At 39.7% G+C, this 12,743-nt stretch overlaps 1 protein-coding gene across 1 annotated transcript in view; it reads right to left on the bottom strand.

The window, feature by feature from the left end:
* The window catches only part of ctdp1 (CTD (carboxy-terminal domain, RNA polymerase II, polypeptide A) phosphatase, subunit 1), a 76,002-nt gene that overhangs the window by 41,494 nt on the left and 21,765 nt on the right, over window positions 1-12,743 (bottom strand). Inside the window, exon 11 of the mRNA XM_083926157.1 lies at window positions 11,960-12,113. Coding sequence (XP_083782283.1) covers window positions 11,960-12,113 — 154 coding nt within the window. The remainder of the gene's footprint in view (window positions 1-11,959; window positions 12,114-12,743) is intronic.

The raw sequence follows: 12,743 nt of genomic DNA, 5'->3' as shown, positions 1-12,743 counted from the left end.
TAAATGCAGTATCTAAGTATTAGTCAAACAGATTGGGGGCACTTGATGTTAGCCATTCTGAATCCCAGCTCTGGTTTGAGCACCTCTTATGTCACTTTGTAACTTTGTACATGTACTGTATTATAACTTAAATCACAGAGTATGGGGTGCTGAGGTTTCATTTACCAACACTACAACTGGAGCCCTGAAAAAGACACGGCTAACGCTAGCTTCACCACGTCCTTTGTATGATGTGCGATGAACACTCACTGTGTGGGCGCTGCCGATGACTCAGCAGGTGTTGAAATAAGTAATCATAGAGTGCAAGCTAGTTATCCTGGTTTGCTGCCTTTTGTTTATCCAAGTGGAAAACAACCTTATCTACACATCTGTTCCTCTCAAATGTTTAATGTTACAAAGTGAAATTGCGAACAGTACAACCAGCACTTTGTTGACTTGTCACGCCTAGTATCAATATGCGCACTCATAGGCTAAACGGGTTATGACGTGCTTCAGTCAGTAGCAGGACTTCTAGTAACGTTGATTCTCAAAAGTCAGTCAACTGATGGAATGGAAAATGCCCTATCAGAGGTTTGAAGCTTAGACACAATTGGCACAAACTTGTCCCAATAACTTTAACCTACTTTTGCAAATGGAACAATCTGCCCAATAGCTGCAGGTTAAATTGTTAAGAATACTACTTTGACGTACTTCTTAACAAACAGCGCTTAATGTAGAAATAGGAAAATAAAAAGAAGTGCTTTTCCATGACACCTTGTTTTCTGAGGAAAAAATACATACAGAAAAGGGCAATAAAAACACGTCCATGTTCTATGTATGCATCTACTATTTGCAAATACTCAGGAACTGTACAGTTTATATTACTAGTGGAGCCAGGATGCTTCTGATCACAACCTTTGAAAAAAACAACAACAATATATAGATCACTATGTCAGGAGGGGTCTTACAGTCTTAGCGGAAATGGAAGCATTTTAAAAGACTTCCCACAGCAACCTTTTTCCTGGCTGTAATCAAAGGCCAAGCAAAGAGCCCACAATGAAACTTTTCAAAGCACGACATTACACCCTCAACTCAATGGAAGTTTACAGTCAGGTTATTGGTCTCACCGCTGCAAATAGAGTTCAGTAGGAGTGTGATTGCAGGGCACAGAATGTATTTTTTACTACATGCTTCAGTTGCAACGATAATGTTTGTTACTACCCTGTGTGATGCTGTCAAAATATATCTGTCTAGAAGAAGATTTACAACATGTAGAGTTTTTCTGCACTCAAAAAGATGCTGATATGGTTTAATCATAAGCGTATTATGCCCAAAAAGCTGAATACAATGGAGCTGACATGAACTGACGCATTGATCACAAAGCAGGCAGATTAGTGGTCTGGACATAGATGCTTTAACTTCAGGCTCAAATCTGGCCTGAGGTGTTACTCTTACTGAAAGATTCATGTGCAGCAAAAGCAGTCTATACTCATTCATTTTAAATGAAAGACAGAAATTAGGAGTGGCTGTTACTGTGGGAGCAGCGAACTGCTGATGCCCAGAGCAATGAGCTTTATTCAGCTGGACTGAGGCCAACTTAACGCACATTTGCATCCATTACACAGGACTTTGAGAAAGTTCCTGCTGTACTGTACTAAATATCTGTTACACCATGACAGGCTGGAGCTTTAAAGTATACTGATGTTTGTTATTTGATCCTCATTTATTGACATGTGTCAAAACGTAGACGAGTAGAGGTTAGGGCTGTATCCAACGTTCTCTGTTAATTATTTTATAGTTTTGATTATGAAATATCAGAAAATGGGGAAATGCCCAACACAATCAGCCTCTGAATGGCCACACTGATCTGAAGTGGAAAGAACAGTTAGCTGAAACAACAAGAGTGATGGCTTTGTTCACTTTGGATAAAATGGCTGTACTTATTAACGAAAGTGGGTGAAAATATGTAACAATAATAACACTTCTATTACACTAGAATAAAATATCTTAAGTGTTATGGTTAGTTGACTAGAACGAGATTAAAACTGACTAAAATTAAATCATCAAAAGACTGAAATTTAAACAAAAGGTGCCAAAATGAACTGTGGGGAACAGCCCAAATATAATGAGAACGTAAAAAATAAAACAATCCATACCTCAGAACATTAACATGACTTAAGATAATAGCATACCTGAGGTAGGAACCCAGTGAGAGCTCGACACATTCCATGCAGCAGGTCAATCAACGCTCATTGTCCTTACCAATTTCCGTTTTCAATGTGCTATTGTACAAGGAGCTTTTGTCTTCACCAGTATGACGACTGCACAGGGAGAAATCTACAAAGCAAATATTCGCTGAACAGGGCTTTTAAACACTTTATTCCCTGCCATAATGACTAACTGCATCTGCGAAAGGTAGTCAGTTGGAACAGGCTGACTGGAGTAAGATTGTTAGGGGGTAGTTTAATGTGTGCTCAGGGGAAGATATTCACATTGATGGAAACTAGGTAAACTGTAAGATATTATATGAGCAGATAACGGTCAATCACAGAGATCTTGGTATCAGAGTATGTTTTCCGATATGTGTTTTTAAAGAACATATAAAAAAACAAGAAAACGATAAACGCTGTTTATTTTTTATTTATTCTTACTAACTTAAAGATATAATCTGTAAGGTTCTCATCGAGTTAATTGTCTTTTAAGTTCCTATCCATCAAAGAGTGAGCTAAAACAATGGTGATTGTCCATCACAGATACTTCCTGGTGGATCCAATATGGCAGTCATTTTTTTGATACAGTCTATGGTCATGACAGGGCACATTCCACAAAGAAAAGGTCTATTTTCATTCCAGCTCAAAAATGTACTATATCGAACTAGAAAATCCCATATTGTTCGGGCCCTAATGAAGACATGGTGCATTATTAATAAATCAAACCACAAAAGTTGAGTAAGGTCAGTGAAACAGGATCGCAAAGACCTCCAGTGTCATTCTGCTTATAGCTGAATTCGCCTGAGTTGTTCATCACTCATTCTGACGACAACAACCACAGCAAGAGTCCTTACTCCACCTCTGCCTACTCCTTACATGAGGGGAAGCATTTAAATGTACAGAATGCAACAATCTTTTGATCTTTTGAGGCCAAGTATTCTTAAGCAGCTCTGCAAAGAGGAATGTATTAGCTTCTTTTCACCATCACCTCAGGAAGACGTGCAACACTGCAGCTGAGGCAAGTGCAGTTACATAAGGCTGAAGTAAAAATATTACTTTGGAAAAGAACATCCTCAAACATAAAATACTTAAGATACTTCATTCAGAGACTTCAGAGACTTTTTATATCAATGATGTACTTTACTGAATCTGTATGGTTCCGAACATTTTTCCAACCAAAGTACCCCTGATAAAATGGATGCTAGTTTGTTTGAGCTAGAACCAAAACTAGACATCTTGCCGCACTGAGATCACTGAAGGTATTTCTGTGAGGCTGCCAGTGACTGTACAAATGTAAAACCTGAGCAGAGGGTATATTCATAGCGCTCCAGCTTTAGGGACGCCCATGGAGTCTGGTTTGGATGATGGAGTGGCTGGCCCTGCAGCAGTAATTTGCCAGTTGTGTCACATGATGGTTCACTGAACCAGTCCCTTTAGTACTGGTCTGATGCCTTGTAACTCCCTGCTTATTAATCTGTAGGTGTGAAACTTTTCAGCACCACAGACAGCACCACACAGACGGATTGGCTTCACCTTAATGTTGCCTCTGTGCTATTCATTGTTTTTGGCATTTCCTTACAAAAAAGCAAAAAATGCATTAAACCCAGCTTCTCAAATGTGAGAAATATGATATATGATATATTTGTGTTTTAAAATGTTGGTTGGACAAAACAAGCAAACCAAATACCCTAGCCTTTACCAAATTGCGATGTCTTATACGCCATTCTAGAATGTTTGTAAACAACAGGCGTCAAGATACTTCTGGGTGGCAGAATGCAAGAGGCTACCACTGACCAGATGCTGACCAGCCAGCTACTGTAAACAGTTTTACATAGGTAAAAATGAAAATGTGCTGTGTTTGGGGTTGAGCCGCCTGATTTAGAGCAAAAGGTGTAGGGTTTTATCGATTTCCTTCAGAAAGAAATTAATTGATCTCCTCGCCGTGAACACAGGGAGCTGCTGGTCGTCCACATTAACATCAATGCTGTCAAAACATCCAAGAACATACGTCAGTCTTTCACAATAAAATAACATGCTTTAACAACTCCAGACTGTACCGTAAAGTCTTAGTCATTTTAAATGTAAACCACCACCTGAGCCGCTCAGGCTGAGCGTTGCCCAAACGTTCTTACTGCTTTCACTCATCAATGTCACTTGTAATTTGCCATGTAAAGGCCGATGTACAAATATGAAATTTCACTTGTAGATACTCTGAAGTGTGTTAATAAATTCTACGTCCACTTTGGTGCAGATCACCCAGTAATTCAACAGATTTACTCTGGTTTCGCAGTTGGAGCGATTGTTTACTAGTGGTGCCACTGGAGAACGCTTCGGCCATCCGGAAGAACGAATATTATTGTTGTGACGTCATGGTGAGTTGTCGTATTTTATTCAGATTATATGGACCAAATGATTAATTAAGAGCATTAACTGAGAAATTGCAACACATGCAAATAAAAGGTGGTGGAGAGAAAAAAACAAACAGACAGACAGAGAATCAGCGATCATGCCTTAGATTTCTACGATTTAAATTGAAAGCTAATTTTAAATTGTGACACCCCCGATAAAAAGCATTTTAAGCTAAACAAAAAATCTAACTAATGCAATCATCGGCCTAGTATTTCTCTAAATCCCATAGCCGTCACATCTTATCTTGTGAAAGACAAAATGACAAGCAGCACTCATCAGGACATGGAGGGCGCACTGGAGTTTAAGAATGCTTGGGACTTTTGCAAAGTCTCTTCACACAGAGGTTTAAATGCTTTTATATACCCAGTGGTTTCATTTGTAGGGGGTGAGGATAAAATACTGTCCTGGAACACTATCCTGCTAGGTAAAAAGCATATTATTATGCCTGGTAGTCTGTGATCCTATATCTAGCTTAATAAAACAGAAAATATTCCATAATAAGCCTCTATATTCTGCAGACCCAAGCAGAAGTGTGACCTCCCAAGTATTTCATCTCACCAAGCACCATAGAGAGATCAATACCTGCAGACAGAGGGAGAGCTGGGATTACTGTGACTGATGATGACTGAGCTAGATCTCCTATGATCCCAGGCTTAATGAGCCATGTCTTTGAGGGCACCTATGTTGTCAGGAGTGTCACACCAATATTGACCTTTGTCTAAATCTTCCCGTTACGCTGTATAAAAATCGTTCCCTGTTCATTATCTCAGGTGTAAGCCCGGAGGGGATCACATGTCCGGTTGGGCATCTGTGTGTCCACAACTAATCTCTCACACTACTGGACCCATCAGCTTAATATGTTTTGCGCACATGTTGCTGTGATTAGCAATTGTTAATAAACCTAAATTTTTTTGGCTGCTCTGTTTTATACTGTCATTTACTGCTGACTCTTCACTCCTTTTAACAGGTAAGAGGGCTCAAATAATCAAAAACTGCCTCAGTAATTAAAGGCATTTCCGGCAATCAGACACACTTTGGGCTTTGTCGTGGCTCAAAAACTGGCATCCATCGAACAGTTTGGTCTCACCGGAGCATGTGCACATTAACGCCATATGTTATGACTTACTAAAGTTAGGAATGATACGAGATGAATAAACAGTGGCGTTTCCATTACAGTCAAATACACGGTATGAGGCGGGTCTCCCCCTAGAAACGCCCCTAAATTGTATGTGAGCCTTAAAGGCCGCCTGACCAGGCTTTTGTTGGCCCTGCTCAAGAGCAGGGAATTTTTCTCTCCTGAGAAAAGCCTGGTTACTGATTGGATAGAATTCTAAGCGGGATGTGATGTATCTTTGCAAAGAGTTGTTAAAATAAGCGGCGTCGGTTGGGCTGCGACCTGCGGCTTTTTTCTGCATGTGGCCCCCTCTCCCATTTTCCTGTCCAACTATCGAACTGTCTGAATGTCAACCAGATTATTCAAACTGCATTTTGTTTTCTCACTTGGAAAAAGAAGTGCTGCAGCGCCTCTCCGGTGCATCAGCGATTACCCGACGACCGAAAACCATTGAGTTTGATACGTCACCTCTGGACTCTGGCAAATCCCTCTGGGGCCCTTTTTTGTAATGGAGACATGGAAAGTGAGAGGGTGGGCCCTGCAACTTTCCCAGCACCCACATTTGTCCAAACTGGAAAGGCGCCTGTTCCCTATTTTTTTCATCTTCGCTGCGAGTTAGACGTTAAGGGAGCTGGGAGGGACAACCGAGTAAAAATAAACTCTTCTTTGTGTTGGAGGGGAGAGAGAGGGAGACATACCTGGAGGAATTCGGTCCAAAATAAGAAATTAACATCGACAACAATATAAACATTACAGCTCTCACTGCAGTAACGTTAAAGTTATAATCCGAAATATTTTCATCTAGTTTACTGTCTTTTAAGTTACTATCTATCAACTAGTGAGTTAAAACAATGGTGAATGATCATATGACCCATTAATGAAAGCGCTTGCCTGAGTGTCTGTGGAGACTTTCTAAATGAAATGTAACAATTTATTTCTACAGCGCAGTTTAAGATTAAGCTACATGGGTTGTGTTAAAGTGTTAGAAGGAAAAAGTGACCGTCCTGGAGCAGAGTACTACATAGAGCACCTTTCCTAACAAATACTACCTAACAACATGGAGTAATGAGAGCCGTAAATGACAGAATGCAGCCAGCCCCAGTCATCACACGGCCAACAAGGGAAGAGCAATTTAAAAGAAAGGTCACCTAGCTGGTACATTGCCGTGATGCTTTGCTGGGCATCACCCCGCATGTTGTTTCAGGTAAAATGACACATACCAGCATGTAACCACTGGTGACATTTAAAAGGTAAGGTTCTCTTCGTGACTCAGATTTGTACTTTGCTCCTGCCAATTACGACTGGAACTTTGCCTTTGCCCTGAAGATCTAGAGTGTTTAAGTACGTCACAGACTGCCCTTTAACTAAGGCGGTGTGAAGATGGTGACATTTGAAATACAATGCATCTCCAAAGAACCCTTCCTTCTAGTCAATTCCTTTCATTTTCCACAGAACGAAAGGTGTCGGACTAGAATTTAGTTATGCTCGGCAAGAAGTTAATAGTCCTTCTAAATTATGACAAAAATTCCTGAACCTTGGTGGTGGTAAACGTCCCATGACACAAATTTATGACCCATATATAACTACACACAGACTCTGCCCCTTGACAGGCACCTTTAATTACTGGAAATATGGATTTAGCTAAACTTAACTGGTTTGGGCCTGCCGCTGTACATGGGTTTCATCCGCCCCAAAGACTTGTGGCACATTTTGAAGTAGTTTCACCTTGTTCTGTTTGGTGTATTGTGCTCTAGCATGAGTATTACGTGATGAATAAGATGATCGAGCAACTTGGCGTGATCAATTTCTCAATAGGAGAATAAAAGGAGTTTGTCGAGTACTATAATGTGCTTAAGTGTTTCATTTAACATTGGGTTTTGTATTTGATGATTATTTTGTAGCAGTAGTATATTTTCTTTTCATGTTACTGAGTCTGTTAATGCATTACTGATACAAGTGATACATTTGAAATTAGCAACTGCCATGTACATCTTGAAAGCATTATAAAGCCTTCAAAATAAAATAAGTGGCCTTGAACAGATCCGATAGAGGGGTCAGTGCATTTTTATGCAGCCAAAAAAACATGAACAACTATTCTCTGTTCATGAGTGAGCTTCACAAGTGTTCTAAATGTCACGTTTGCACAATAAGTGCTGCTGCTGTTTGGGGAACAATGGCAGGTGTGAGCACTGAACACCTCATTAACCAACACCGTCTTCAACTATCATAGCGCTACATTAGCAAGAGGCTTGCCTTTAATTAAGATTGAAAATGAATGTCAAGTCCATGATACCATGACAATGTTTAAACGCAGAAAAGCACTGATTAACAAAAAAAAAAAAGTACAGCAAGGGTAGGCCTTAGGGGTGTGTGATATTGACAAAAATCAAAATCCCAATGCTTTTGGGGGATTTTCGCGATAACAATAATTGGCAATATTTTGCATCCCTCGAAAATGTGTTTGTTAAAGCATCAAAGGCCTATTATTAACCCAGTTATTAATCCAAATCCATTAACTGCTCGACATATTGATAACATTTGTATTAGTTCAAATGATCATAGAGAAAATGCTTTTTCAAATACCCCATAATATTAAAGAGAGGGGACAGAGCGATTCTTTTTCTCTCTAACCGTCCTGACCCAACCGCTCACATGTAAAATTTCCAGAATAATAATAATAATTATAGAAACACAATTTCCAGTTTGGTTCCTGCTGCAATCGTCATGATGTCTAATGGGCACAAACAAACACAGACGTGATCTTGGAAAATATGTCCTGCTTTTGCCGAAGCTGCAGTATATGAAGGACAAATTGAGCTGCACAAGGAACAATTACCTTTCACATGACTGTTTTCATCTCATCGAGGAAGGGGTGGTTATTGGGTTCCAATACCATGACATTATTTTGTGTCATCCAGAAGAAACAACTACTTTAAAAAAAAAAAAAAAAAAAGGGGGGGGGGGGGGGGAGAGAGAGAGAGAACCTATTCTGCTCTTTGCGGGTTCATACGTGTATTATATTTTATATTCTATATCTATAACCTTTTAATGTCTTCTTTTTATTTAGTTGTTATTGCACAATTCTGTGTATTCTTTCTGTGTTTCGATGTGTATATTTGTATCAACTAAGCACAAAAGCACCAGGTCAAATTCCTGGTATTTAATCCGTTTACATACTTGGTAATAAAGTTGATTCTGATTAAGCACTTCCCGTCCTCTGTTCAACAATTTTGTTCTCTCTCTCACTCCGTACTACTGCAGAAGACCGATGGCAACTGAATGTATAGAGGGTGTATAGTGAAGTGAAAGTGGTCACTCTATTTTCTACCGTCAAAAGTGACAAATAAAGCCTACTAAACCACTCACTACACAACATGTAACACCAGGACTGTGATACGAAATTAGGGAGCAACGAACAACACAAGCAACCAATATTACAACTTTGTATTGACATTGACAGCGGTCTGAATCTCTTTGTCTTGGGGGGTTTAGACAGGTTTACCTCATTAATTGAAACACTGGTCATGTTTAGCATGAACATCTGACATTATAATAAGATGTATATAACCATAAAATTTAAAAAAGCATAATAACTCCACTTTAAAAACAAAACAAAAAGCGAGACCAATGGCAGTAATTGCGGTTGTGTCTGTGGACCTCACTTCTCAGAGACACAAACAGTACACTGCTGCACACGCACAAGTGAGTTGAAGAGCGAGTCTGTTCTGTTAATTCACCATTGTGTTACCTCATTCAGCAATGAAAAGTGACGTAACAGACATTCATTTTAAAGAATTGGGCTGTAGTACAAGCCAGGATTAAAAAGGATAGTCCCACATTAGTGTCGCACGGTAAACCGATACTAGAAAGGTAAAGCGCGTAAAAGCCGTAAAAACAATACTATTTCACCTTTCATTCGCATTGGCAATTTATGAACTGCTAAGTAATTGACTATTTCCAGTAAATGAGAACACATCTGACACGGACAATCTCCTGTTGTGTGCTGCATGTGTGAAGGAGAAACTCTGGACTTTATTTTCCTGACATAGCCCAGGGTTATATGTGAAAATGGTCCACCTGCACTAACATAACATGCACAGCCTAGACAACATGTATGTAAAACCCTAGAGTATGTCTAAGCTTCAGACAACATCAAAAACAAGGTTTTATCACACAGTTTATTCAAAGCTTGTAGATATAGATATAAAATCAAAAGAGAAATGTTAAATAGCTGTCGGCTTTGGCAATATTCTAGGTCAGCCATTTTTAAGGGTAATGAAATGCAGCCATTCATCGCCTTCAAACACATACATGCAAGTGTGGGAGGGGAAAAAAAGAAGAAGGTATATTTAGAGAAAGACATGGCACAGCAGTTCTCAGACTGAGCCGCCGCCTGCAGCTACAAAGTTACTTAACTTCAGAATTCAATTGAGTTAATAGCCGGGAAGGCGGTTTTGCATCCTAATAACGGGAGGCGGTCCGTCATTTAAAGCATAACCAATCACACTGACATCCAGATTATTCAATTAAATTTGACTTAAAGTAAAGTACGGTTTCCTTGCAGGATCTATAAACATATGTTCACTGTTATAAGAAGTAAGCTATAAAGTTACTCTGTCATCAAGAATATCCTCAAAGCAATTTCAGTCAAAAGCAACTGGACTTGGTTATTTGTCTAGGAAGACGTTTCACCTCTCATCCAAGAGGCTTCATCAGTTCATGTACGCATCTGACCAGGCTGGGACTGGTCAGATGCGTACATGATGAAGCCAAGTCCAGTTGCTTTTGACTGAAATTGCTTTGAGGATAACGATGACCTGGACAAATGAGAACATTCACAGGGTCATCAAGAATACAGTTTCTTTGTTAGGTCTTTTCTCTTTACATTAATTATTTCTTATCTAAATTCATTGTGCGCATCCTTAATATGAATCCATTCTACCTCAAAAAACTTTGCAAAGGCTTTTTGTGAAGGTTTTTCTGCTTCTGCTTTCATGGCACAGCTAAACGTATCGGTCTGAAGCATATAAGTTCCATCAGTAGTCAATAAGCATTACTTCCTATGCAGTAAATGTATTCATCCTGAACCACTGTGTACAGGAAAAAATACATACAATACATACATACATACAATACAAAAATGCTAACAGAACCAGTCGCATAGTTTTTAGCTAAATTCTATCAAATTTAAATTTTAGTGTCAAAATTTGGAATAACACAAACTCCGAAACAAAACTGAAACTAGATTTTTTTAAATCTCAATACATCGCCTTGCTTACAGTATCGCAATATATCACATTATATTGAATCATAATCGCCAGATTCTTGCTAATACAAAGCCCTTTTTTATAGCACAGAACATTGCAAACACAGTTGCGTGGTAACCAATGCAGCTTTCCAATGACGTATCCCCATTATAAAATAATGACTACTAACCAACACGTGACTTTCTTTCATGGCTTGTGACGTGTCATGTCCCATGTGGACAAGCCACAAAGCTTTTTCTTCAGAATAATTTCCCGCTGAGAGGCCCTTGACAGATCTCAAGGACCTGCTTTGCCCATCTCCTGAGGCATTAGCCGAATTCAGACTCCATTAAAGAGTATTATCCAAGCAGGAGGTACAGAGCTCTCAGACATCAGTAATCACTTCACCTGACTGCCAGGGAGGAAATATAAAAAGAAGAAAGTAGACTGATGTAAGGATTTGAATATCAGAATACATGGCAAACCAGAAAAGTGAGGAAGATGGAAGAATGGGAGAGTAGGAGTGAAAGAAAAGTCCAAACAAAGAAAACTCTTCATGCAGGAACTTCTAATCTACTCAAAGCTGAAGTTGTTCGACAATCAAGGTGTTTATGATGACATCGAAAAAGCTTGTCTGAATGTGGGGACTGGCGCTGTGTGGCCCTCCCATGCAGAGCAGTTATATTGCAGGTGGATGCACTTATACCCTGCTGTGAGGTTGCATTGGAAATTTGGAAATGGAAAAACAACACAGAGTCACTGCTGCCACAAGAGTATTTGAATGCCCTGGTAACATAAACAGTTTTTCTTACAGACCACCATGTACTCTCCGCCACTGTGGGCAAAGGCTCTCCATGTAACAGACTCACTAACATCAACAGATTTCCAAGCCTTTTAGGACATTCCTGTTCCTACTCTTTGTGAGGTCAAAGAGTAGGAGCGAGCAAAGAGTGAGTCGTTTTCTTTTTGGGAGGGCAGAACAACATTAGAGGTTGACTTACCTCTCTGTCCATGCTGTCTAGATCCTCCTTGCAAAGTGTGTACAGAGGATTTGTTTCCGACATGCTCGGCTCTCGTTTCCGACGAGACGGTCCCGGCTGCTCATCATCTTGGCTGGACCCTGCCGCGTCATCCTGCTGGCTCTGTGAAGTTCCCCTGAGGTACAGTAAAACAAAAAAGCACAAGATGATAACAATGTAACTGCCTAAATAGAGCTAAATAGGCAGAAGGATGCACAAAACACCTTGAGTTAAGATTTTCCTTAAATAAAAGTGGTAGCACAAAACACCCTTGAGTCTCCTCATTAAAGTCCCAGTCGGCATTGTTTGTTTGGTCGTATTCACTGAAGCCAACACTATGCTCCGATAGAACAACATAAATCATCCGGTTTTAGAAAAAAAAAAAAGATAAGCTCAGGGCAGTACAGTGAAGGCATTCAAACGGCTTTTTTAACCACTAATACTGCTCAAAATAACACCAAACCGCTGCAGTAGCATGATAAGGGTTCTTACACATAAAATGAAGCACCAACAACGTAGTTAGTGAACCCGGAGTTTATAAAAAGACTGTTTGAAAGAGTTACTAACTGGCCTCGGTACCAGCTCCTCTCATAGTAAAGTCCTTTCAAGTCAATTAGCAATGCAATCCAAAAGCAAGGAGCCCATTGGTGCTTTGGTTAATGTGTAATGACTGTTCTCATGCTACTGCAGAGGTTTGGTGTTATCCTGAGCAGTATCAGTGTTTAAAAAAGCCGTTTTAATGACTTCACTGTAATGTCACGGGCTG

This window comes from Echiichthys vipera (assembly GCF_963691815.1).
Source record: "Echiichthys vipera genome assembly, chromosome: 13".
Classification (NCBI taxonomy): Eukaryota; Metazoa; Chordata; class Actinopteri; order Perciformes; family Trachinidae; genus Echiichthys; species Echiichthys vipera.
The sequence above is the reverse complement of the archived record's forward strand: the minus strand, read 5'-3'. Positions and strand labels throughout refer to the sequence as shown.